Source organism: Lentinus tigrinus (genome assembly GCF_003813185.1).
Source record: "Lentinus tigrinus ALCF2SS1-7 unplaced genomic scaffold L226scaffold_3, whole genome shotgun sequence".
Taxonomy (NCBI): Eukaryota; Fungi; Basidiomycota; class Agaricomycetes; order Polyporales; family Polyporaceae; genus Lentinus; species Lentinus tigrinus.
In genome coordinates, this window is record NW_027137912.1 from 2,216,466 (window position 1) to 2,240,950 (window position 24,485).

A 24,485-nucleotide genomic window follows, 5' to 3' on the forward strand; every position below is an offset into this window, starting at 1 on the left:
AGTGACGGCAGGCACTCTTACGGCGGGCGGCCACTCGAAGGGAGGCCCAAGCGCAGTGCGGTTTCCATGATGAACGAGAGTGGGCCCCATTCTGTGGGTGTCAGTCAACCAGCAGAAGATGGCCCATGACTGCATGTGTACTTACTACGCTTGACTCTAATGAGGCACATCTCGTTTGTCTGAATCGAGCAGTCATCACAACTACTTATGCACCACACGCAAGGCACGGAGCCAGCAGCACATCTGGCCTATGCGAGGTTTAACTTTGTCAAAGGCACGCGACAATGCGACTACCAACTGGAGAGACGGAGCAGACAAAACGTCGGCAGGAGCGGTCCATTGAAATTCAAGCCCCGCCTCAAAGATAGCTTGGCAAACTTCTATCGGAGTTCTCAGGCTCTAATTGGAGTTGATCTCGGCGCAGAAGGAGACCCACCATCTGGGTATTCTGTGCACATATGGAGAAGTACTTGTTGAAAACATCTAAGCTAGTACAGAGATACGAGGGTATATGCCATAGGGCCTCTGAGAGGCATATCATTCATCACGACAACAAACCTCAACCGTGAGTGCAACCGACGCCAACTTCTTTCGGACCAGGGTGCAGATCTTCGACTCAGGAGGCAAGTACTTCCGCCCACTCGGGGGCAACACGAACTCGATGTCAACATTCAGCCTTTCCGCTCCCAAACTGCGAGTGCGGCGCTTGAGGACCTTGTGGAGGAGCTCCAGCTCCTTCTTCCTGTATCTGACGCCACGCAGGGACAGATATCGGAGCCCCGAGCATACCGCACGCACTGGGTTCCTCTCGAACAGAACGGTCGCCTCCAACGCCTTGACGAGCGCGTCCGAGGGCGGACCATCGGGCCCTTCGTCGAGCACGGTCAGCCGCTCGAGCTGGGGGAACGCGCGGAAGATCTCCACCCAGGTGAACGTCGACACCATGTTCAGCGGCCCTTTGAACCGCAGGATGCTGGTGGGAGCCCGGCCGTCTGGAGAGAACGTCCTGCTAAGGTAGTGAGCCGCGCCGCTGAAGAAGATCGCGCGAGCGCGCTCCGGAAAGTCCTGCTCCGTCGTGACAAACAGCATGACCTTCTTGTTGTCGTCTGTAGATCCGGATATGCCAACCTCGCGACCGGTCGCATCCATATTTAAGCACGTGGGGAAGAACGGGAGGAACGCCAGAGCGAGGGGTGGAGGAGGAACTATGTCGCGCAAGGCCCAAAAGTAGTACCGCCCGTTGGTACATGAGTCGTGATGGTGAAGATCACCAACGATGTCGGCTAATATGCAGACGGGGAGCTTGAGGCAGGACAGGACACAGCGAGTGTATTCTGGGAGGTCAACTAACGTCAATAGCTCCAGTTTCGGGAGGGTCGCTCGACGTGTTGTGGATTGCGACTCGGATGCGTCCCGCAAAACCGCAGTGAGGACATTGTGCAACTCCAGTTCTTGCAGGGAAGTCCACGTAGCTACCATGTCGATGAAAGCCTGCAAATCCATCTTCGGCGTGTCATCCGCGCAGTCCCATATACTGAGAGCGCGCAGACGGCTGAAGAAGACAGCTTTCCACGGCGGCGAGACTCGATTGAGGTATAGTTTGCTCAAGTTCTTGAAATTGTAGTATCCGCTGCTTATGAGGTCCACTGCATGCAGCTTGCCTACAGGGAGGGTGATCGTCCAGTCTTTGCAGTCGGCTGACAATTGGACAGTTATGCTGGTGGCGTCGGCATTCAGTGAGGGCCAAATGGTCATCCCTTCGATTCGAGAGAGGTCGAATCTGTTGAGGAGCGTCGAGAGCTCTGGAACAACGAGGGACGTTTGGTTGTAGGGATAGTCAAGAGAGGCTCTCTCTTGCGTCGGAGTGTCATCTGAAGTATGAGGTCAATTATTGGGCGTTCTGAGGATGCTTGAACATGGCCGTACTCACCTTGTTGTGGCGTGATGAGTGGTGGCGGGGAATCCATGCAGGTAGTGTTAGGGCAACAACCGTGCAACGCAGTGCATGGCAAGAGCAGATGAAGACTGGGCAGAAACACTGCTTGTCCAGGAAGACGAAAGAACTAGCAACCACATTTCAGCTTGAAAACCACCACAAAGGGCGAGAAAAGCGAATTTGTCTGCGCAATCACCGTGGTCTCTATGACTTGTCCAAGGCATACGCGCGTAGCCCGACGATACCGGGACTGCATGCACCAGTACGCAATCAGCTTAGAATCTACGTCCGCAGGAGGGTTCGGAACGTGCTTACCACCGAGAGTAGGCGGTTGGACCGTCTGTAAGCAGCTGCACAAGGACTCGCGAGGTCATCAAGTCCATCCATAGAGCTGATTGAATGCGGGAGAGGATGTGTACGAAGACTTGTATTTTAACAACCGACAACATGGATCCCTGATGCCAGAACGACGTGACGACACGAGAGGCGAAAAGGAAAGCAGACATCGAAGACTTGCGGATATGCGAGGAAACGGGGCATGCGGGACGCGGAGTTCCGTTAAATATAGGGATAGCAGCAGAGAGCATACTACACAGGGACAAAGGTACGACGAGGCTGGGAGAGTGGTGGGGGTAGGGGTAGGGGTAGGGGATTTATGGTGTCTGTCGCAACGGCGTGGCGACGAACAAGGGTAACGACGAAAGGGAAGAGACGAGCATAAACCATAGAGAAAACGACTTGTATACCAAAACATATGTTTGGGCTTGACGCGAATCAGACGTGCCCCGACTGCTGGCGAAGTTGCTTTTGCTTCTCCTGCTCAAGTCGCTATATGCGCACAATCCGCCCTCATTAACTATCTGCATATCCGAGAGTGAGAATATGAGTACGCACGGAATACAGCAGCTGCACGGCCATCTGGATATTGGCTGGCTGGCCTGTGATCACCACCAATCGCTCTCCTTCACTGCCTGCAGGCGCCGGGGCGCCGTTCATACCCACGCCGACTGCGCCAGGCTCCATAATCTTGATTTGACTCGCACTCATATGCCGTATCTCGTTGATCTTGGCGCCACCCTTGCCAATGATACATCCGACCAAGTCGTTGGGGATGTAAATCTGCTGCGTCTGGAGCTGCGACGGGGCCCCTGGGCCAGGGAAGGGGCCGGGCGCGGCCGCAGCAGCAGCAGCCGCAGGATATCCTCCGGGGACGTACGAGGACCCCATGTACGGCGGACGACCACGCGTGTTGCTTGTCGGGCGATAGGTGGAATGATTGGAGGATGGCATCCGCTCATTCGCCTCAATGAGAATGTTCCCAATGTAGTATGTTGCGATGTGAATGGCGTCTGCCACACCAGACACGCTCAGAAGACGCTGAAAGTAGTGTCAGACCAAGTTAGCACTGAGTCTTATATCGACATACCTCTGTAGAGCCCGGCAACATGCCTTCGCTAGCGTTGAGCCTTGCACCGCTAGCATCCTGAATCTCTTTGATCTTCGTGCCCCCCTTTCCAATCACCGAACCCATACGCGAGTTGGGGATCATGAACTTGATAGTAACAGCGCGACTACCAGGTACCGACGGTTTGTCGAAGGGTTCGTCGTTGATCCGCCGAACTATAAGGCCAAACGCCTGGGGAAGGGAATGCATGTGGTGAGATGTACGTCTTGACGAGGGTGGATGGGTGGCTTGTGACACTTACCTTGGACACGGCATCGAGAGGACCGCTCACGTTCAAGATGCGCTCCGGGTTGCCCGGGATGCTCTCGGAAACCATGACCCGTGCACCGCTCTTCTCTCTGATTTCGTTGACGTGGGATCCCCCCTTGCCAATGATGATCGACGCATCCTGGGTCACGATGAGGCAGCGCATGTGGATGCTGGCTGCAGGCGGCGCCGAGGCTGAGGAGCTGCTCGGGGCTGCGGTGGTCGTGGCCGAACCGTCTCCGCGCGCGTCGCCACCATCGCCGGATGTACGGTCGGCGGACTCGGATGGAGCGCCCTTCGCGTCGGGAGTGGATGCAGCAGTATCATCCGCGCGGGCTTCCATCTTCACGTCACTGGCCACGGAAGAGTGGTGGCTTGAACGGTGGGAGTCATTCGCGACACCTGTGTTAGCACGTTTGTGCTTGGGCTGGTCGCTGTCGGAGGGGGAGCGGGAACGCTTGCGAGTGCTGTCGGCTTCTGGCATGATTCGAGAACAAGTGTGGTCAGGATCGCACAGACGGGAACCTCAGGGCCTGTGGGGGGTAGACGGGACGGAGGGGTGCTTGGGACGGGGAGAAGGCTTTGGACAGGACAGGAGTCGGGATGGTATGTGTCTGGGGCAAGGCAGCGGGGACGGTGAGGAGGGGGAGGATGGGAAGAGGCTTGTGCTTCATGGCGCGCTACGTACCTTGCGGCGAGGTCGCTGTGGACGGCGATGTGGACGATGGCGAGGATGGCTGCCACGACGCGGTTGTGGTCGTGGTCGTTGAGGACAGAGATGTTGCTGGCTGCTCAGGGCGCCCACTCTAGAAGCGCGCACTGCCTTCTCGACTTCCGTTCTCGGCGACGTCTACCACCGCCCAGTCTTCTCAGTTCTCTCCGCCTTCGCCATGACTTCCACAACCCAACAAACCGTTGAATATCGCAGAAATGGGCATCTGAAATGACTCAAAGACATGGGATTTGACGCTAATAGTGCGTGTGCACCGACCAATTCGACAGTCGACTCGAGAACGCGCCCACCGTCACTCCCCATTTCAACGCCAACTCAACATCACTAAATTACAAGACCTCTAGGTGCTTCTTCCTGCCATCGTCCGGAGTTGAAGGTTGTGATCTCACTGACCGCCGGAAAGTCTATTGTTCGTGTTAGCGCCCGTGGCCCCGGCTCGTCAAGCAAGTACTAGCGTCGAATTCAACGGCCTCCTACATAGGATCATACGAACTCTAGCCTCTGCTTGTACGTCGCATTCACCATCTGGACACGTCAAGACAGGCGTTATGTAACAAGACACGCTGCTGCTCTAACGCAGCGTCGGGTGGTCGACATCACTTGCTTAGTCAGCTCCATAGGCTGATTGTCCTTGACCCATTCTGGGAAGACAAAGGCCTCTGCAACAAAAGGACCGCCTATCCAAGGCCATCGCTTTTGACCTCGCTTATTGACTGGTCCCAGCCATGCACACTATATATCGTGGTCGCGAGTTCCGCTTTGAACGCTTGACACCCTTTGTGGGCCCTCGCAGCTTTGACCTTTCAAGATGGCTTATAAGTCGTCCCCTCCACCGCCCTACACTCCGCTAGACGAATCATCACCATCCTCTTCAGTCTTCGAATCTTTTAGACAATCGCTTTCTTCTCTCACCATGGCACCAAGCAAGCTCGAACTCGAGGTTCTTCCCTTCGACCACGTCGATATGTACGGCGAACCAGACAAAGAGTAAGCCTTCTTGTCATCTTCGGGATCACTCCCGCTAATATTGTTTCGCAGTGCCGCGTACTCGCTGTCAGGCCAAGTTGCCGTGACACTGGTGCCGTCGTTGGGCTGGTTCTGCGACGCGCCACCTGTCGAGGAGCGTTTCCTCCTCGAGTCACTCGTGCTCACCTTCGAGGGCCAGAGCGAGCTCGTATCCTCTCAGACCGGCTACGCGTCCTGTCGAATCGTCGAGTTCTCCGAGGAACTCATCACCAGCGGCCCCGTCGAGCTCCGCCACAAATGGGACCAGGGCCCCTCGTGCGACCGCGCACGCTGGTTCGTCGTCTTCAACCTCAAGATCCCTGGCTGGCTCCCGCCGACCTGTAGCACGACGATCGGCATAGGGGCGCGGGAACAGCCCGAAGTCAGCTACCGCCTCTCCGCAGTGGCGAAGTTCCGGGATGCGAAACCTGTCCCGCAGTTCTCGTGGCGGACATGCTATGGCATGAGTCCGTCCACGTCTCAGGTGGCGAGGACTTCCGGGGCCTCCGTAAAGGTCAACCGGTACAAGCTTCCGCCACCACCTTGCTTGCTTGGGGAGTCGGACTTTCCCAATTCACCGTTCCGTAGCGTGGAGTATGCTGGTTCCATCACGGAGGGCTGCTCCCGTATACCGCTCGAGATCCTCTCAAAGCTTCGTATGCGCGCTTGCGTTCCAGAGCACATTGCAGTCGACTCTGGTAGCTTCCCCCTTCTTTTGAAGATACGCCCGGATGGGCTCTCTGCAGAGGAGCGGAAACGGCTCCATTTGAACGGGTTCTTCGTCGCGGCTTCCCAGCGGGAATTGCTCCGGTATGTATCTACATCGCGCTGATTGTTCCATATGCTCATCCGCCTCCCAGATCCTCCATGTCGAAGCAGTACGCATCTCAGTGGCCAGTTCCTCCTGCATCCGAACAGCCACCAAACCGGCCACTTCGGTCTCGCCGCGACGACATCCGCGAGTACGAATGTGGTCTGCTCTTCACGCCTCCCCCTGGTACGACGGCGCAAGCCACGCACTCGCTCCTTCCCAGCGGCTTCTCCGGGCGCATCGAGCTCGAAGGCGTGGACACCGCCAAGGCGAGCTTCGCAGACGAACGTTTCGACGACGAAAACACCTGGGTCCGGATACGCGTCGACATCCCTTTCCGGGACCTCCTCATCGACCCCCAGCACCTCCGGCAGTACGCAGACCACCCCGTGCCGAAGCTGCGCCCCACCGAGCTCGGACCCATCCTCTCCGTGATGCACTCCCTTGACATCGCGCTCACATGCACGTACGACATGCCCGAGGGCGCAGGCGCGGGCGAAGGCGACCAGAGCGCCCCAGACCGCGTGCTCGACGAGCTCAAGCTCACCATCCCGCTCAGCTTCGTGCGCGTGCCCCGCTCGGGCCCGCACCAGCCCGTCGCCGAGTCCTTCACCGCAGACTGCGAGAACCCGCTGTCCCGGACGGGCCCCGCGGGGTCTGTGCGCCTGCGCCCGGAGCTCGTGCAGCGGAGCCAGCCGTACGCGCAGACGCTCCCTGCGTACAACCAGCTCTATCACAAGAACGGGGTGCGGAAGGAGGACCCGACGCCGCTGCCGCTGTATGCGCCGGAAGGGCAGACGCCTCCGGAGCACCCGCCGAGGCCGTTCCCGACGATTTGCAAGCAGACACCGCTCCATAAGGCGCAGGTGTTCTCGACGCCTCCGCTGCCGCGCTCATAGTCCAGTCCGAGTCGACTACGACCGCGACCGCTCTGTGTCTTCGTCCCGTTCATGATCTCCGCAACGCCACTTCGTTCTTGGTTAATATGCGCGTAACGCGCACTTCTTGTTCTTGTTCAACATCTGCCGCTCATGAACCATACACTCATTCCACGCCGTTATACTCTCATCATGCATACCACTCACGCCCTTCTCTTGCATTGTTCCATTATACCTGCATCAGACCGCTGTATCGTTCATGCCATCCGTTCGTTTCCTCCGTTGTGTTGTACATTCCTACCTCGCTAGCCGCTTTGTATCCATAGCCAGACTTGTTCGTCAGTATCCCGGGGATTTAGACAATCTGATACAGTGACGTATTTTTCTCGAACAGTCGCAATATTGTGGGCCCTTAGGTAAGTCGAACCGCTCGTTCTGAGGTATAGATGCTGCTACTGCAAGGCTCAGCCGTTGTGAAAGGTCCTCCGACGCAGCAATATTCAGCTCAGCATCGGCGTCGATGGCTCTCATAGTCTCGTTTTATACAGTGCATAATGTAGTACAGATGCTGATATACAAGAGTGAATACAACTCATCAAACCCGAAACACAGCAGCGTCGATCAGAACACAGAGAACGGATAGGCAAAAGCGGAGGTTAGATGGCAGGGCGTGCGCGTGAGGTGTACTGTAACAGCGGGGCGTGGCGTGGGGGGTATGCGGGACAAGGTCCACTAATCGGACTCGTCGCCCTCGACGTTCCTCGCAGGGGCCTTCTTGCGGTTTGCTGCGCGACGGGTCTGCCGCTTCTTTGCGGCCGCTTTCCGGCCCTGCACGCTCTTCTCGAACTCCTGGTCTTCCGCGCCCTGGCGTCGGTTCTCCTCGAGTATCTGCGAAGTCAAAATGTAAGGATTGAGCGAGGACGATGCATGGCATAAGAGACGCACCTGCTCGAACTCATTGAGCTCCCCGTCGGGTTTATTTGCCGACTTGTTCTGCCGTGCCTGTAGGGAGATGATGAGCACCTCATCCCTCTCCCGCCGATTTGGTATTCACATACCTTAGTAAGGATATCCTGGAAGCGCAGGTACACCTCTTCTTCGCGCAGCTTGTCGCGGTAGTATTGGAGCCCTTCGATGAGCTTCTTGACGGAACGATCGGACTTGAAGGGAAGGAGCGAGAGGCAGAACGCGATGTCGCGCCACTGGCGAGGCTCTTCGGAGAGGCGGAACCGCTGGCAGAGCTTCTCGACAATGTTCTCGGCTTGCTTTTCCTTTATACGAGTAGCAGGTCGGTCGGTATTGGACGGCATGAGGGACCAGGACACACGCACCTTGTCGATGAACTTGAAGATGTATTTCATCGTGTCGCGGAACTTCTCTTCGTCGATCGCGTGTGCGCCTACGGAGAGATGGCTGATGACTGAAAAGAAAAGAAAACATTCAGCCCCTTGTTGGTAGGTGACAACCAAACACTATACTTACTATCCGGCAAGTTGTTGTAGATGGCGTTGTCCTTGGTCGACAACTCCTGGAAGAACAGCTTGGCAAGGTCCGATATGCGTTCGTCCGGATCCTCCAGACACTTCGCCATCTCGCCCATCTGACCCTTGACCTTGACCATACCGTTGAGGATCAGATGCGTCAAGACCATGAGCGTGTTCTTCTTGACAACCATGTCCGAGTCGCTGAGGCCCGTGTAGAGCTCGTCGTTGCTCTCGTCGATGATACTGCTGAACGAGACCGCGACGTCACCAAGGGCGATCACGATGTTGCTCCGGATAGATGGGTCCTTCGACGTCTCCATGATCTTGAACAGTAGTCTGTGATGCTGCTCGCAGAACTGAGAGCTGATGCATAGGAACTTGCTGAAAGCGAGCGTCGCAGCCGCGCGCAGTGTCCGGTTCTGTGATGGTCTAAGCGGGAGATCGTGAGGAGAATACGTGGAACGCACCTTGAACTTGTGCGGGCTACCACATATGTGCACGAGCATCGGCCCGAAAGTCGCGAGGAGCGAGTGTTTACCGTACAGCAACTCCACTTCGCGCATGCCTGCTACCCGCTCGCCGATTTCATCCTCAGCGTTGCCAGCGACTTGGTCAAGCTCCTCCTGTTCCTTCGACTTATTGTCTGCCGCGCCGCCGATCTTCTCCGCTACGATGGGTGTGTGAACGTCAGCCGACAGTGCCCGACGGGTACATGCGTATGTCACGACTTACCGATCTCCTTCTCGTGCTTCTGTCGCTTCCACTCACGCTCGACGAGCTCAAGGAACACAATTTGCTTGATCGCGACGTGTCCGACGACGAAGAGGAGCTGGCTAAGCTCAAACGCATCGCCAGTATCCTTGCCATCGTCGGCCTGAGTCTGGTTCTGCGTCGTGTCAGGATCAACCTCCGCCAGATCCTCGTCCATCGCGTCAGGGTCCTTTGCGAGTGACTCCTGTGATTGCGAACCACCACTGGGCTTGCGGGCGAAAGCACGACGGGTGAGGTTTTTGATAATGCTGTTACAGAGCAAGTCGGGCCGCTCGCCCAGAGCGTAGATGGTGTTGATAGCCTGTTCCGCCATTGGGAACCACTCCTTTGAGCGACATGGGCGCTCTACGGCTTCCTGCAGCTTCTGGAAGAGCGAGTTTTCCATGTCGAGACGGAGTGTCTTGTCAAGCAGAGAACCTGATAGGTACGAGTAAAGGTCAGCGACCTGATAGGAGCAGGAAGAAATCGCGCACCTTTGACCTTCTTCGCGCTACCGTTCAGTCGTTGCAACGCCATACACGTGTAGCGTGCCAGAGTCAAGTCAACCTGTAAGACGGATGTGAGACAGCTGGCCAGAGCACAGTACAACAGCTACTGGCCTTTCCAAGGTCCCCTAAGCCAATCTTTACGAGTGTGTCGACGCGGTCCGCCACCACGTGACGCTTCGCGAGGGCCAACATTCCAAGGATGATCACTGCACCCCGCCGTTGAGCCCGTTGAAGTGGACGCTGCGAGCCTGTCAGAGACGATGTGAGTGCATATTGACAAAGACCAGGCAGAATCGTACTGTAGACCTGCCACAACTTGGTGATGACATCGTCATGGATGCTCCCGTCATCCATGAACTGGCGCATCATCTCCTCTAGACTTGTCAACTCCGCGAGCGTCGCATCGTACGTCAGTCTAGTATAACATCAGTCAACTTTGCAAGCACGGATGGGCAATACGACATGACACACTCGATCATATTCCTCGCTATCCGGTTGACGTTCTGCTTGGCATCAAGGTTCTGCAAGGGCTCGAAGTACAGCAGCTTGTAGCACTCGAGTACGCGCGAGCGCACGCTCTTCAACTCTCGCCCGTCTTCGCTCGTCGAGTTGTTATCTTTGGCCCAGATAAGATGCAGCATCTTCTTGATGCCCGCGTCTGCCCCGTCGAACTTGTACTCGTAGGCAATCCGGAAGAACTCCATCGCCTCGAGGGCCTCTGACACGTTCTTCGATGCAAGCAGCCGCTGCACGGTCTTCATGCCCTCCTCAACATGACGGATGAACTCTAACGCGTCCAGGCAGTACTTCTTGCGCAGCTTCTGCTCCAGGTGCTGGTTTTCGTTCATTGCACCGAGCGCGGCGGCCTCGTTAGTGAGCGCCTCCAGGTCGAGCTCGGACTTGCGTGCTTTCTTCTTGCCTTTCTTCCTGCGCGGCCGGGGAGCCTCGTCGTCAGAGCCATCGTCCATCTGCACATCCTCGTCCTCGTCTTCCTCCTCGGCCTCATCTTCGTCATCCACTTCCATTTCGTCATCGTCCTTCTTGCGTTTTCTGTGTACATGTGAGGGGCTGGTGAACGCACAAATATGCATGACTTACGATTTGCGCTTCTTCTTCTGCCTATTCTCGTCCTCTTCATCCTCTTCGTCGTCGTCGTGTCCTTCGCCTTCCTCCTCCCCTTCACCGTCATCCGCTTGACTCCCCTCCTCTTCCCCCGGTTCAACCTCAACCGCCTTCCCAACGGCCCCCTCCATCTTCGCCAACAAATCGCTTACTTCCTGGTACCGCTCTTTCCACTCTTTCTCGCTCAGCGGTCCACCATACATCCCATACGGATGTGTTAAGATCAGCCGCTCCAGCAGCGTAATCGCGCCCTTACGGACGCTGCTCGTCTTGTCCTCGAGTGCTTCCACCGCCGCGCGTGTCATCGCCAGCCGCTGTTGTGGGAACTTCGCGTTCGCGTTCGCGTCACAAAGCTTTGCGAGGACCGTCATCACCCTCGTCCGCACGTACGCCGAGACGTCCAGCAACCGTTCAATGAGCAGGTCGTACAGCCCGTTGATCTGTTTGAGGTGCTGGGCCTTATTGGGCGCTTCGTCCCCCTCAGGCATGTCCGACAGCTCTCGAATGATACTGCCAATCGCTTCAACCATGGCCTGGCGCATAGGATATGCCTGTATGGGTGCAGTTTAGCAGCGGTCAGCCTGGTACGTCAGTAGGACGTACCTCGGAGTCGATTTGCGTGAGCAGCAAACTGAGCTGCTTCAGGACCTGCCGCGGCGACAGCTCCGCGTACCGTGTCAAGAACTTGCTAAACACACGCGGGCCCTTCGTATCTTGCGGCGGGAAGCTCTTGCCGGCGATCTCGCGGAGAATATCATCGCCAAGCTGCGAATGGTCGAACTCGCGCGCGAGCACGTCGAGGCACTCGGCCATGTGGTCTGCGAGATGTTCATAGTACTGTAGGGATTGCATAATGTTGATCTGCGCAGCGAGACCATGCTGGTGGTGCTTGACGGCGAAGCATATGGCCTTGTACACGCCGTATCGGATGGCTTGGGTCTTCATGTACTGTTCGTTCTCTGCGATGTGGTACACTGGCCGCATGACGCATCTGCGGGAGAATATCATTAGTATGTAGGGGCCGGTGACAATGAAAGACAACAACAGGATCCGCAGACTTCGGGCCTCCAGACGTCTGCATTCCGTACATGCATGTGCATCTAACGATACGTTGTCTGCCTCCAAGATTCTTATACTATATCAGGGCGCACACAACTAGCTGCCAGTGCGCGTAATGCGGCCCATGCAAGGAGGCACACGATACGAGGGCGAGAATGACGACTCCAAGTGAACATGACAACTTACTTGATGAATATGTCCTTCTCCCCGGACGTCTGCCATATCTTCTGTACCTTGAGCCGGAGAACCTTCGCAATCAGCGCGAGTGTTGCGGGAATCTGGTCCGTCCAAGACCACTCTTCGCGGGGCTTCTTGGCCGCAGCACGAGAGGTAGCGGCTTTGCCCCCACGGCCGCGTTTCGGTTTGGGAGCAGGGGCGGGAGCGTCCTCTTCACCAGCAGCCTTGACTTTCTCGGCAGCGGTAACAAACCAGTTGAGGAGAAAGGCATACATCTCGAGCGGCATCTTGTGGACCATGAACGTCTGCTGGTCCTCCTCGTCGACGTCGCGGGCGGTTGCCTCGACCTGGGCAATATATGCAGAGGAGATGGAGTCGAGTATCTTAGTCATGTGTGTCCCTTGCAGAGAGGCAGAGTGCTTGAGGAGGGAGCGATAGGCATCGAAAACGGAAGGGTCGGTGATGTTATCGGAGTTGTGTGCGAGGGCGGAGACCGCGGGTTCAAGGAGGTCGTGGGCGATAGAGGAGGCGTCGAGGGCGGAGACGTCGGTTTCATTGTCGAAAGAGTAAGATGCAACGTCGACGAGGCATTGAAGCTCGTCTTGTAGGTCGAAGGACTCCATCGCGGAGAGGGGGCGAGGGCGAGTGCGCGCGCGTCGTGGTTGGGTTCAGGACGCGTGCCACCGCGCGCCGCGTTCAACGTTCAACTCGCGTCCGTCACACCGCGCCGTCACGCGTCGCGTCACGCCCTCCGCCACAATTTGCAGGCGCTGACCAGGCCCGGGCGTCTGTGGTCTTGTAGTCCGCCCGCCATGGTCTGCACTCTGCTTCTCTCGTTTCTGCGCACTGGCTGATTCTATTGCGTTCAGATCATTCCGGTTCGCTGTTTCTCGTGCGGAAAGGTTATTGGAGATAAATGGAACGCGTACCTGGACTTGCTGTCGAAGGACATCAGCGAAGGGTGCGTCCTACCGGCCTTCCTATTTCTTCTGCTCGTTCATCTCCTCTTCATGTTCCAGTGACGCCCTTGATCAGCTGCAGCTGAAGCGATATTGCTGTCGCAGGATGGTCCTCACGCACGTAGACCTCATCGAGAAGTTGCTGCAGTACAACCGTACGTCCTACCGCTCCACGCCTTTTCTCCCCGTTCTCACCATTCCCCAGCCAACGAGAGGAAACAGGACAAAGAGAGGGTCTGAGTCCGTTTTGTATCACTTGTATTCGTCGTCTTGCTGTCGTATCCATCCCGTTTTCCTGGCTATCCAACCGAACTCCCACCATTGCATTCTTTCGCTGTCCTCAGCATGACGAACTCATGCTGTGTCTCTGAATCGACCTCACGCCGTGTATACATCTCCCCAAACAGCAACTGGACATGGAGAGATGCCATTGTCCGCTTATTGTGAGTTTCAATTATTCGCTTGCATGCCTCTTTTCATGTCGAGTCCGGAGTTTTGGTCCACTGACCAGAATTGATAGCTGTATGGAGTGGCACAGGTATATCACGCCAAGGCAACCGACCGAGTGGCTCAGATGCATTGCAGCAGCTCCGCCTGGCTTTACTATCATTGTTGTCTTGATCATGACGCATTGACCAGCGCAACACGCGGCACCTCGGTTCTTGCAGGGACGGTCCACATACGACAGGTGGTGCCGCCAACTTTGGTCGCTTTGGTCGCTTTAGTCTATACGCGTCAGCCGCCCAGCATCAAGGTAGACGGGCTAAAGCGTCGGTCAAAGTTGAGCGATTGTTCTCTGCGGCAATATAAAACCTGGCTGCTCAAGGCAAGCACCGTCTCATCCCACTCATCTGCAACCGCATTCCACCTCTCACACGGTTCTTTACCTTCATATATCACTCAAGCTCGAGAGGTACGTGCTATTGTATGATTGATTTGCGGAGTGGTCGCTGAAATACTTTCCAAGATGTATCATCACCCACGTAATGGTTCGTACCCTCGGGCGGCCGGTCAATACTATGCGCCCCCGGCTCCGCCCGCTGGCCATTTCCACCTTACCCCCCGCCCTAGCCGCCATAGACCGCGCCTCACCATCACCAACTTTCCGAACGAACTCCTAATCAAGATATTCGCCGAGTTGGGTCTGGCATATGACCTCTTTCTACCTATGAGGGTCTGTCGGGAGTGGCGGAACATCATACGTTATACCCCCGAATTCTGGCGGAACATCCGCTTCAATCGTAACCAGGAGTGGCCGATACTGTGTCTGGAGCGTTCGCAGCAGCTCTTGGTCGATATCTTTGTGTTCTTCTCCGCCATCCCTCTCTCGCACGTGCTGCATATCCTTCGTCCGCACAAGGACAGGATCGCGTTGCTGAAGCTCCATGACCTCGACTGTGGACAAGTCCGGGATTATGTGTCTCTCGGAAATATGCGCCATTTGAAGAGCCTCGAGGTGAATGTCCTTCATAACCATGCAGCGGGACATCATGGGATATGTCCACCGCTGCTCTTGACATCTTCGCGCTTGGAGCGTTTGGACGTCATTGGATTGACTGTTCAAGGGCCTTCCCCGACAGTCTTCTCCACCCTCCGCGAACTGCGTATAGTGGGGCACGTCGGCGCTCGGCGGACGCATGACCTCTCGCAGTTCCTGAACATGCTGCAAGCTTGCGCATCGCTGGAAGGCCTTAGATTGCTCAACAGGTCTTTGGATGCCATCAACTTCGACCTCCCCCAATACAGCCGCTTCGTCGCTCTACCTCGGCTCCGCGAACTCACCATAAAGGGCAAGGTGCGATTGGTGTCCCACATGGTCTCGCACCTGGAGGTCGGACCGAAGGTAGCCATCTGGCTAATCGCAGAATGTGAGGAAGTGGAGGACGTTCGGCGCGCCGCGGTCGCCTTACGGGCACTTCTGCCATCCGACCTCCAAAGATGCAGGCTGCCTATCCTAAGGACGGCCAACCGTGTCAAGGTCGACATGGCCGACGGCCCCGAGGAGGTCCTGTTCATTACTGCCACTCGTGGCGAGAACCCGGACGAGAAGATCGAGCTCAGTCTGGAGTTTACCCGAGAGGTATGGGCCAATCGTGCGCGAGACGACCAAGGGCCTGTTTCTCCTCGTGCTCGGAAGCGTTACTTCCTTGGTGCGTTACGATGCCTCCCAACAATGTTCCCCGGCGCCCGTGTCGAGACTCTCGTCGTCCATGGAGACGTCGAATTCGTCGACGCTGCAACGTGGAGGTCGCTCTTCGTAAGCATCTCATACTTGAAGATACTGGTCATCAGCGCCAGCTTCGACAATAATACGAGCCCTGCCTTCGTCGCATTGGTTAGCCCGTGGTCGCGCACGGATCCCAGTCCATTGTGCCGCCATCTGGAGTACATCTGGATTCGCCACTCGAGGACACTCGACCACCTAGAGAAGGCCCGGCGTTGTATCGCATGGCGCAACGCTTCTGGTGCTCCAGTGAAACGGCTCTGTTTGGATCTGTTCGCGCACCCCACTAGTGCTGCCCCCGTTCCAGACGTCTCCAAGTACAGGGCGGAGTTTGCGCGTCTCGTTCCCGACAGCAGTGTTGTTGAAGTTGAAGTTCATGGCCCGTGGAAGGGAGATATCGATGTCACTGAAGCAGAGTTCCCATTCGGCAGCCTAATCGACTGGAGTGATGATGACTCAAGTGGCGATGATATGGATGAAGATGATTGGGATGAAGATGCATAGTATATACGTGTTCAAACTTGACCTCCGTAATACATGTCTTCTATGGCCTCGTGAACTCTGCCAACTTACAGGGTACAACCTGGGTCTGATGCCAGGTGAAGTAAACTGGCGGTATTCGCTCTGTTAAAGCCACTAGTAACAGATGAGCGGCCCGATATCGCACGTTCTATATCTTCCGGTGTCCACACACAAAGCAAGCATAGACCAATCAATCGACCTTGACATGCAACCTGATAAAGAAGATCTTCTCGCATACAGGGCAACACATCTTCGTCGAGAGCTCCTGTACGATACATCTATGCGAAAAGGCACACACCGCCAGGGTGAATATCGACCATCAACTTCAGAGGCACACACACATACCTATGACAGAAGATATGCCCACAGATAGTTGTAACGGGCTGAACACATGGATCCCGAAGACACGACCTGCAATGAAAGGAGACTCTGGGTGCGTTCGAAACCTTGGTCGTGGAAGGCCTCGGACTTTGTACCGTGTTAGGGTGCTGCCAGTTGGCATCGACTGATCGCGTCGTACGCCTGTTGTCCAAGGATGCCGAGTCGATATCCTGTAACAGGTGAGTGCCTCAATGCCGGCGGAACGGTACAAACCAATAAATGAATACGCACCAAGGGGAACCTCTTAGTTATACCAGTCTGAGTGGTAGCAGCCCGAGTTTCCTCCTCGTCTTCCTCGGCATGGCGACTGTATGGCTGGATCGCTTTCTTCGGCGCATCCGGCGCAAGCTGTTCTCCTTGTAGAACACGATACACCTTGTCTGTTTGCTCGTCAAGTGAACGACTCTGAGCCGTTACGTGGGAAGAGGGTGGCGTATTCGACGACGCTGTAAAAGACATTGAAACCGCACTGGACTGTGAAGGACTACAAATCGATGGATATGTGAGCAGGATGTCCAGACAATGACGAGGCGCAGTATGAGACTGACCTAGCCGCGCGCTGCAGCTTCGGTGTGTCTGGTACAGTGGCTGTCGCAGGCATGATGGAGGACACGTTCGACGGCTTCACAGTCATGGTCGTACCGCTACCTCCAGTAGTTGCCGAGTCCTTTAGTTGGACTGAATGCGAAGCATCCTGGACGCCGGAAGTAGACAGAGAACTCTCCTACACAAGCGGACGTCAGAGACTGGGAGTGAATGGGATCGACGAGACAGCATACCGAGGGAGACGGCGTTGCCACGTCGCGTCGAATCTCCTTGACCGAGGAGCTAAGCCCCGATGTACCTTTCTCTCTCGTTACCCCGCTGTTCATGGCGGTGGATCCCGGAGGAGGGCACCTCGCTTTATGCTGGATACCAAAACCAGAAAGACGAATCAGTGTTACAATCCATGATCATACCTTGACCTCCGCAAATCAGCGTACCGTAGCCCAGGGCCCTATCGATGCAAAACCGAGGCCGCAATCGCGACAGGTCGGATGCAGAGGAGACACGTCATAATGCGCCTGCAACTCCTCCGCGCTCTGGAATCCAACGTTGCATTTTGCGCAGCGACTCTCTGGCACCTGTATCACGTCAGTCAACAAGTGGACGGTCAGATTACTGTACGGGCCTAACACTGACTTCGTCATTGGTATCTGCAGGTAAATGTGATGCTGCGGACGCGCCAGAGGGTTGTGGCTGATATCAAAACCTCGTCAGTGCACAAATGCAGGCGAAGGGGGGATTCGACAACGACGAACCGGCTGTGATGGTGAAGAGGCATTAACCGTGGCGAGTCCTGCACCTTTAGAAACTGGAGTAGCAGTCGCAGCAGTGGACGGTCCAGGATGGGTACCAACAGGATTAGTGGCCACGGTGGCGGCCGCGTTGGCCGGTCTTACAGCGTAGGTTCCGGGTCGCGGAGGCGTCTGGACGTGCCCTGTGCCCTTTTCATGTTCGTTCCTCTGGTTCAACTTGTTGAAGGCCATCAAGCAGACCGTGCAATAATACGAGGGCCTGTGTGCGTGTCCCGACGAAGCTCCGTGCTGTCCACAGTCGCTGGCAGACTTGAACACCAGCTTGCATTGGTTGCATCGGGCGAACGACTTCGCCATGTCGTGTGGCTTCTGGGATGCGACTTGGATGTTGAACGCAGCCTAGTAGGTGCTATGGTATGTATATCCCAGGAGGCTGTCGCATGTTCCCATGTAGGCCTGTCAAGTCAGAGCGCTGGCCCGGGAGAAGTTCGCAAATACGAGCAACTTGTAAATGATAACATTGATAAGCATCAATGTTAACTTATCGGACAAAGGAAAGCTGAAAACCTAGATCTCATTCTTCCTCCACCAGCCGAAGACACAGAGAGCCTCCATTGAAGCAAGAAGACTATCGCCACTTGTACTCAATTTGTTTTGAAGGGTCTCGTTTCGAGATATGTGTCATTTGGTTGCACATAAATCACGTTTCGGGAAGACAGATTCACATGACTAATACTAATAGTCCCTTTATGGCAAGTGTAAGGGTGCGACGAATCCCTATTTTCGGGAGTCATTCTATCCATCCCCAGTTGCGCAAGAATTCCCGCACCTCATAGCGGGCTTCGACCTCGTCGGTGCAGAAGACTCGCTCAAGCTTGCAGAGCCCCTCCTCAAGTTCATTGAGCGTCAGAAGGAGCTCGGGCTCCACATCCCGTTCATGTTCCATGCCGGGGAGACGCTTGGAGACGGATCGCCGGCTGACATGAACTTATACGATGCAATCTTGCTAGGGACAAAACGCATCGGACACGGGTGCGTAGGCACTCTAGCTGGTAGGCTGTAGTGATTGCTGACAACCTAGCATACGACAATCTTCAGCTTCTCGCTCTACAAGCATCCCCGGCTCATGGAGTTGTGCAAGGAACGGGAGATCTGCATCGAAGTATGCCCTATATCGTGAGTTCTCAACAAATCGCCGCATTTGGAGGGTGTTGATAGACGTCGCCGTTTAGTAACGAAATATTGGTAGGCCGTGGTCACTGGAGTACGCACAGTCTTCACCATCGCTGATAACTCATCGCACGTCATAGCGTCTCTGCGGCTCCATGCCGATGCATCCCCTTCCTGCACTCATGAATCAAGGTCTTCACGTCGCGCTCTGCTCTGACGATCCATCGATCTTCGGGAACATGGGTCTATCGTTCGACTTTTTTCAGGCAAGTAGACAAACGCGTAGTATCTAGCGACCTCTGTTTCACTCTGGTCCCGTTGTAGGTGTTCGTTGCGAGTGAAGTCAACACGCTCGCCACGTTACGAGAGTTCGTTTGGGATAGCATCAGGGTATGCGAAACACCTTTCTTTGAGCAGTGCGAATACACTGACATGTCACGCCGTAGTTTTCCAGCCTGAGCGACGATGAGAAGTCTCGTGCGTATGGAATGCTGGAGCTTCAATGGAGCAAATTCATCCATTATATCCTCACCACGTACGGGAATGTTGAGGATGCTCATTGAACGCCTCAATGGCTCTGAGCTCGTCCTCCTGATCGGTTTGATGGCTTCAACAGCCAAGGTAAGCTGGTCGCTGCCTTGTATAATTCGATAACCTGTGTCTAGCCCTCGGAGCGCGTTCTTCAGGCTCGATTAAGGCGCACGTAGCTCGAACACCGCAATGGCGCAGCGCTGGTGACATTCCTAGCGGCCACTTCGGGGCCAATTCGAGCTCATTCCGCAGGCTCAATATAGACATGGAGAGCAACCTGGTGTAGCTTTTGGTCAATATATGTCTATGACCGATCAAACCGCCGTGCACGTGGTGGGGGCGGGGCCCGCAGTCCTGCGTGAAATGCGCGCCCATGGCGCGCTCCCTCAGTAGTTCAGAGGCAATCCTACAATAAAACGCCGTGTCTCGCGTTTGAAAGCCTTGTCAGGTGAGTCAAGCTGTTCCCCGCGCCCAGGTCGTCTGACGCGCTCCGACTCTTGTACAGGGTGAGCATGGTGTCCACAGGAGGTGCGCCAGTGCTCTCCGTACAGCACGGCCCCTCGTACATCAAGCACGATACATATATAAACCTCTTCGCTCTAAGATTCTGTCCATATTCCACAGAACTCAACTCCTCTCTCGCAACAACCACCGACCTCCTTCGTCTCTATAACCGTTCTAAACTGATTACGATGGCCCCCGTCCGTACCATGCGTGCTGCTTTCTACACTCCGGGCGACAACAAAGCTGTCCTGAAGGATACGCCGATCCCAACTCCCACTTCGAAGCAGGTCTTGCTCAAGCTCGCTGCTGCTGGCGTCTGCCACTCCGACGTCTACTTCCTGTCCGACGATGTCCTCGACCCCCGTACCTATGTTATGGGACACGAGAACGTAGGATATGCAGTGGAGTACGTCTGCGTTTGAGGAACTGAATCATTCTGCTGACCTTTTATCAGGTGGGGCTCCGAAGTGACTGGTATCGTCAAGGGTCAGCTCTACGCGGTGTGGGATGCTATCCCATGCGCCAGAGCCGTCCCGGGCTTCCCACCCTTCTCGGAGAGTATTGGACTAGGGGAGAATGGCGGTTATGCAGAGTACTTGGTCGTCGCTGCTAGCGAACTTGTGCCGGTTCCCAAAGGGCTTGCTCCAGAGGTTGCTGTTGTGTCTGCAGACTCGTTGATCACGGTCTACAATGCGCTTCACAACGTGGCTGAGGTGAGTATTCCTGCGACATCATGCCTCTTCGCAAGACTTAGTGTATCCTGTGACAGCTTCGGCCCGGGACCACCAAGCGTGTCCTCATTTACGGCGTGGGCGGTTTGGGTCATCAGGCTGTCCAACTGGGACTCCTCTTGGCTTACTACCACCATCTTCGGCGACTTTCCCACGCTCAAAACTCGCCCAGGAGTCGAGTTTCGAGTGTGCGGCACACCGATAGCTGGTCTTTAGAGCTAGATATTACAACCTAGGAGTACTATAGAAATGCCTGGACCACCATCCGGGGCAACGAGTCGAGCACCGACGCCAGCACCGACCGGGTCGCAGACGCGCCCCAAGCGCACGATCGCCACGTCAGAGGTCGCGTCGCTCTCCTCTGCGGACGCCTTTCTCAAAGCGACGGACGAGATCAAGAATTCGAAGGCGGCTCACGAACTGCTAGCAGCACGCTTCCTGGTCCCTCCGAACATGCCACCGGCGGTCGACCATCTGCTGGCGGCAATGCTCTCCCTGGCGCAGTCTAAGCCGGGCGTGTCTATCGCAGTGCAGTCACTGGTCGCGCTGTACCACTATGCGAAGGCGGCATTCGAGGCAGACCTAGCGAAGGGCGTGGCGGACGCCATCGAGAAGAAGCTGGACGCTCAAATCGGCGCGGCTATCAAGACGGCGACGACGGACGCACGTAAGCAGTTGGAAGGGATGGTCAAGGGTATGCAGCAGCAGGTGAATGAGACGAGGCAGACGATGGGCGAAGCGGTAGCGGGAGCGGGTAAGCTCCTCGAGGAGGTTAGGGAGGTCGTGGCGGACCGGGTCGCGGGCCCCGTCCTGACAGGTGAGCTCTCCCCTTCAGGTCCGAAGACGTACGCGCAGGCCCTGCGAGGCACGGGGCCGACGCAGCTGTCGCCGCAGTGTGCGCGGGCAGTGACGCGGGCGCAGCTCAGGGAGAAACAGCTGCTGGTGGATGGAATCACCCCAGTCGGAGAGGAGCAGCTCACGCCGACGGTCCTGGTGGCCAAGGCCCACATGGCCTTGAATAGAATGCGGGATGAGTGGCATTGCGAGCTGCCCGAGGGCATAAAGGTTCGAGCAGCCTCGGTGCTGCCGAACAGTGGCGTGGTTTACGAGTTCGACAGCGAAGCCAGTGCAGCCTGGATAAAGCGCGATGGAAACCTGGAGTACTTCCAGCAGGGGCTGGGAGTGGGTGCGCAGGTGAAGCCGCGCTACTATAAAGTGGTCGCGGAGTATGTCCCGGTGTCTTTTGACCCGGAAAACCCGTACGACCTGGCGACAGTAGAGAAGGACAATGACATCGAGCGCGGCAATTTGGTGGCGGCGCGTTGGATCAAGTCCCCGGAGAAGAGGGCTCCGGGGCAGCGCGTCGCGTTTCTACTGATTTCTTTCCTAACAGCGCAGGATGCCAACGAGGCCATTACCCGCGGCCTGTACATCGCCAGCAAGCACGTCCCGGTGCACCGGGACCAAGAGGAGCCACAGCGGTGCGCGAAATGCCACAAGTACGACCCACCTCACCTCGCGCGCGACTGCAAGGCGATCCACGAAACGTGCGCCAAGTGCGCGTCGATCCTCCACAAGACCGCGGAGTGCACCATCACCAACCACGACGAGTACCGGTGCGTCAACTGCAACACGCGTGGACACGCCACCTCCGAGAAACGCTGCCCCGCTTTCCAACGGGCGATGCAGCGACTCCGCGCGCGACGACCGGAGACGAGCTTCCGCTTCTTCCCCCTAGTCGACGACCCCTACACGTGGGAGACGGTCGACAGCGGGGAGCGCGCCTCCCAGAGGAACACCGACCAGCTAAGTCGCACTCCGCGTCCCCCTCCTTCGCAGCAGCGCGCAGGCAGTCTACTCAGTGACACCCATGCAGATGACTTCGATGACGTGGATGGCGAACCCCTCTCCCCCTCGCAGAACTAATGCAAGAGACGCTCACAAAAGTTCGCATATGGCAGCAAAACCTCAACAAATCACTGGACGCACAAAGCTACCTCATCAACACGGCACTGGAGGACAGATACGACATCATCGCACTACAGGAACCGTACCTGGACTGGAACAAGCTCACTCGCGCTCACTCACGTTGGGTTGTCCTGTACCCGGGCGGACACCACGACACGCAGGAGCGCACGCGCGCGGTCATGCTCGTCAGCAAGAAATTATCCACGAAGGCCTGGTACCAGGTCGCGAGCAAGAGCCCAGACATGACGGTGATCTCGCTGAAGACAGCAGACGGTGCGCGTATACATCTCTTTAACCTCTACATTGATGGAAATCACGACAGGACTTTGCATGCAGCTGCGCGACTTGCGCAGAAGTTGCAGAGGCAGCTCGAGGGCCAATGCCCGCAATACTTCATCTGGCTCGGCGACTTCAACCGGCACCACCCTACCTGGGACGACCCGCGGAACGGACACCTCTTTACTCCCGGCAATCTGGATCGAGCGCAGGTGCTGATAGACTACTACACAGACCTGGGGATGGACATGGCGTTGCCGCCGTCGCTACCCACGCTGCGCGCATCCCGCACGAAGAATCTCACAAGGCCCGACAACGTCTTCTGCTCGGAAGAGCTGCTGGACCGCATCTCGCGCTGCGCCGTCGACATGGTCTACCAAGGTCCCAAATCCGACCACTTCCCCATCATCACCCACCTCGAGGTGCCGCTAGCGAAGGCGCAGGAGGTAGTTCGCCGCAACTTTCGCGTTGTGGACTGGGAGGAGTTCCGTCGCACGCTTGGACAGGAGCTCGGGCGGTTGCAACTACCCGAGCAGATCGACTCGCCGCAATCCTTTGACGACACACTTGACAAGCTCCTCCGCGCCATCAACGTGGCCATTGACGAGCACGTCCCGCGCACGTCTGTCACACCCTACACGAAGCCGTGGTTCACCAGCGAGCTTGCAGAGGCACGCCGGAAGATGCACGACCTGGCGCATGAGGCGAAACAATTCAAGGCCGACCCGCAGCACGCGTCACACCGGGCATACAGGAAGGCGAGGAACCGCTACACCGACCTGCAACGCTACTCTAAGAAGGACTGCTGGACGGCGTTTTTGGAAAACACGGACGATACGACGATATGGAAGACCAACCGCTTCCTGCGCCGGGGGCCGACCGACGGTGGCAAGTCATGCATACCGGCGATCAGAGCAGTGGACGATGCAGGGCAGCAGGTCTTGCTCACCGACAACAATGACAAAGGAGCTGAGTTTTACAAGACATTCTTTCTCCCGCCCGTCGATACTGCTGACATCCCTGCAGACCAGGAATACCCGGAGCCAAAGTATGCATTCCAGCCGATCACCGACGAGCAGGTCCGCCGCGCGATCCAGCAACTGAAGTCATTCAAGGTCCCTGGGCCCGATGATGAGTCACCGAGCTTTCTGCGCCCGTAGTCGAACCCATCCATGCAGCTTCGACCACGCTTCGCCCTCGTTTCGCCTTCGATGCGTTCCCCAGTCGTGGGAGCAGGCTACTACTATACTTATCTATCTTCTTACCCAACACTCTTTGTAATGACTTCGCTGTGTCAGCGCTAATCAGAGAATCTCTCCCCCTCTCCATCACCATCTCGACTTTGGCGCCGGTTCGCCTTCGCTGGGAGGCCGTAAGTTCAGCAGTCGACTCGCCGTAGTGTCGACCGAGCAAGAGTTCGCTCGCTTCGCAAGAGAGTAGCCCACGAGGGGCCTGAGTTCGCTAATCCCGACTATCGAGTCGCCGCCAAGTTTCGAAGCAAGTATCCCGCACCAGCGAAGAGAAGACCGCCAGTCTAGGAGCGAAGTAGCTCCTGTGCTATCGAGCACGAGAATCCGACCACTCACCGAGAGTGCATCAGTTTAGTCCCTCTCCTCCCTCGTCCGCCACCTATACACTCCCTTCCTCATCCCCTTCTTCCTTCGACGCGCCCTCCCGCGAGCGAGTTTGCTTCCCCAACGCCCCACCGGCTTACTGCTTCGCCCGACACGCCGAAGCGCGCTCCCC

The 24,485-nt window shown here is 56.5% G+C and overlaps 9 protein-coding genes across 9 annotated transcripts; 5 read left to right on the forward strand and 4 right to left on the reverse strand.

Moving 5' to 3' along the window:
* Window positions 1–17: 17 nt before the first annotated feature.
* Window positions 18–1,967, reverse strand: L226DRAFT_609447 (uncharacterized protein; the record flags this gene model as incomplete). Its single annotated transcript, XM_067686059.1, has 4 exons — window positions 18–91; window positions 146–179; window positions 559–1,871; window positions 1,931–1,967. 4 exons carry the CDS (start codon window positions 1,965–1,967, stop codon window positions 18–20), a joined length of 1,458 nt encoding a protein of 485 aa, XP_067541160.1.
* A 657-nt stretch (window positions 1,968–2,624) lies between these two features.
* On the reverse strand, window positions 2,625–4,414 carry L226DRAFT_530725 (eukaryotic type KH-domain (KH-domain type I)). Its single transcript, XM_067679923.1, has 4 exons — window positions 3,643–4,414; window positions 3,363–3,572; window positions 2,831–3,313; window positions 2,625–2,764 (listed from the first exon to the last, which is right to left on the reverse strand). Exons 1-4 carry the CDS (start codon window positions 4,129–4,131, stop codon window positions 2,711–2,713), a joined length of 1,236 nt encoding a protein of 411 aa, XP_067541161.1. The 5' UTR covers window positions 4,132–4,414; the 3' UTR covers window positions 2,625–2,710.
* A 479-nt stretch (window positions 4,415–4,893) lies between these two features.
* Window positions 4,894–7,454, forward strand: L226DRAFT_530726 (uncharacterized protein). Its single transcript, XM_067679924.1, has 3 exons — window positions 4,894–5,367; window positions 5,419–6,195; window positions 6,246–7,454. Exons 1-3 carry the CDS (start codon window positions 5,189–5,191, stop codon window positions 7,093–7,095), a joined length of 1,806 nt encoding a protein of 601 aa, XP_067541162.1. The 5' UTR covers window positions 4,894–5,188; the 3' UTR covers window positions 7,096–7,454.
* A 123-nt stretch (window positions 7,455–7,577) lies between these two features.
* L226DRAFT_557654 (uncharacterized protein) lies at window positions 7,578–12,843 on the reverse strand. Its single transcript, XM_067683189.1, has 14 exons — window positions 12,185–12,843; window positions 11,543–11,930; window positions 10,916–11,490; window positions 10,289–10,867; window positions 10,117–10,232; window positions 9,929–10,065; window positions 9,803–9,875; window positions 9,291–9,746; window positions 9,026–9,225; window positions 8,557–8,977; window positions 8,406–8,494; window positions 8,133–8,345; window positions 8,020–8,076; window positions 7,578–7,962 (listed from the first exon to the last, which is right to left on the reverse strand). The coding sequence occupies exons 1-14, from the start codon at window positions 12,796–12,798 to the stop codon at window positions 7,807–7,809; spliced, it is 4,074 nt and encodes a 1,357-aa protein (XP_067541163.1). The 5' UTR covers window positions 12,799–12,843; the 3' UTR covers window positions 7,578–7,806.
* A 129-nt stretch (window positions 12,844–12,972) lies between these two features.
* Window positions 12,973–13,454, forward strand: L226DRAFT_501200 (uncharacterized protein). Its single transcript, XM_067677817.1, has 4 exons — window positions 12,973–12,990; window positions 13,045–13,136; window positions 13,195–13,289; window positions 13,340–13,454. The coding sequence occupies exons 1-4, from the start codon at window positions 12,988–12,990 to the stop codon at window positions 13,372–13,374; spliced, it is 225 nt and encodes a 74-aa protein (XP_067541164.1). The 5' UTR covers window positions 12,973–12,987; the 3' UTR covers window positions 13,375–13,454.
* A 543-nt stretch (window positions 13,455–13,997) lies between these two features.
* On the forward strand, window positions 13,998–16,158 carry L226DRAFT_204682 (uncharacterized protein). Its single transcript, XM_067672854.1, has 2 exons — window positions 13,998–14,047; window positions 14,102–16,158. Exon 2 carries the CDS (start codon window positions 14,102–14,104, stop codon window positions 15,860–15,862), a length of 1,761 nt encoding a protein of 586 aa, XP_067541165.1. The 5' UTR covers window positions 13,998–14,047; the 3' UTR covers window positions 15,863–16,158.
* L226DRAFT_609453 (uncharacterized protein) lies at window positions 15,885–18,013 on the reverse strand. Its single transcript, XM_067686060.1, has 8 exons — window positions 17,563–18,013; window positions 17,444–17,500; window positions 17,245–17,385; window positions 17,041–17,169; window positions 16,810–16,985; window positions 16,493–16,745; window positions 16,226–16,431; window positions 15,885–16,158 (listed from the first exon to the last, which is right to left on the reverse strand). Exons 1-8 carry the CDS (start codon window positions 17,914–17,916, stop codon window positions 16,071–16,073), a joined length of 1,404 nt encoding a protein of 467 aa, XP_067541166.1. The 5' UTR covers window positions 17,917–18,013; the 3' UTR covers window positions 15,885–16,070.
* Window positions 18,014–18,308: 295 nt separating this feature from the next.
* Window positions 18,309–19,662, forward strand: L226DRAFT_609454 (Metallo-dependent hydrolase; the record flags this gene model as incomplete). The annotated part of the gene is made up of 8 exons (XM_067686061.1): window positions 18,309–18,315; window positions 18,369–18,591; window positions 18,658–18,735; window positions 18,792–18,804; window positions 18,870–18,995; window positions 19,054–19,119; window positions 19,176–19,350; window positions 19,416–19,662. 7 exons carry the CDS (start codon window positions 18,309–18,311, stop codon window positions 19,290–19,292), a joined length of 630 nt encoding a protein of 209 aa, XP_067541167.1. The 3' UTR covers window positions 19,293–19,350; window positions 19,416–19,662.
* A 290-nt stretch (window positions 19,663–19,952) lies between these two features.
* On the forward strand, window positions 19,953–20,731 carry L226DRAFT_454756 (GroES-like protein; the record flags this gene model as incomplete). Its single annotated transcript, XM_067675203.1, has 3 exons — window positions 19,953–20,170; window positions 20,219–20,477; window positions 20,534–20,731. The coding sequence occupies 3 exons, from the start codon at window positions 19,953–19,955 to the stop codon at window positions 20,729–20,731; spliced, it is 675 nt and encodes a 224-aa protein (XP_067541168.1).
* Between the last annotated feature and the right edge of the window lie 3,754 nt (window positions 20,732–24,485).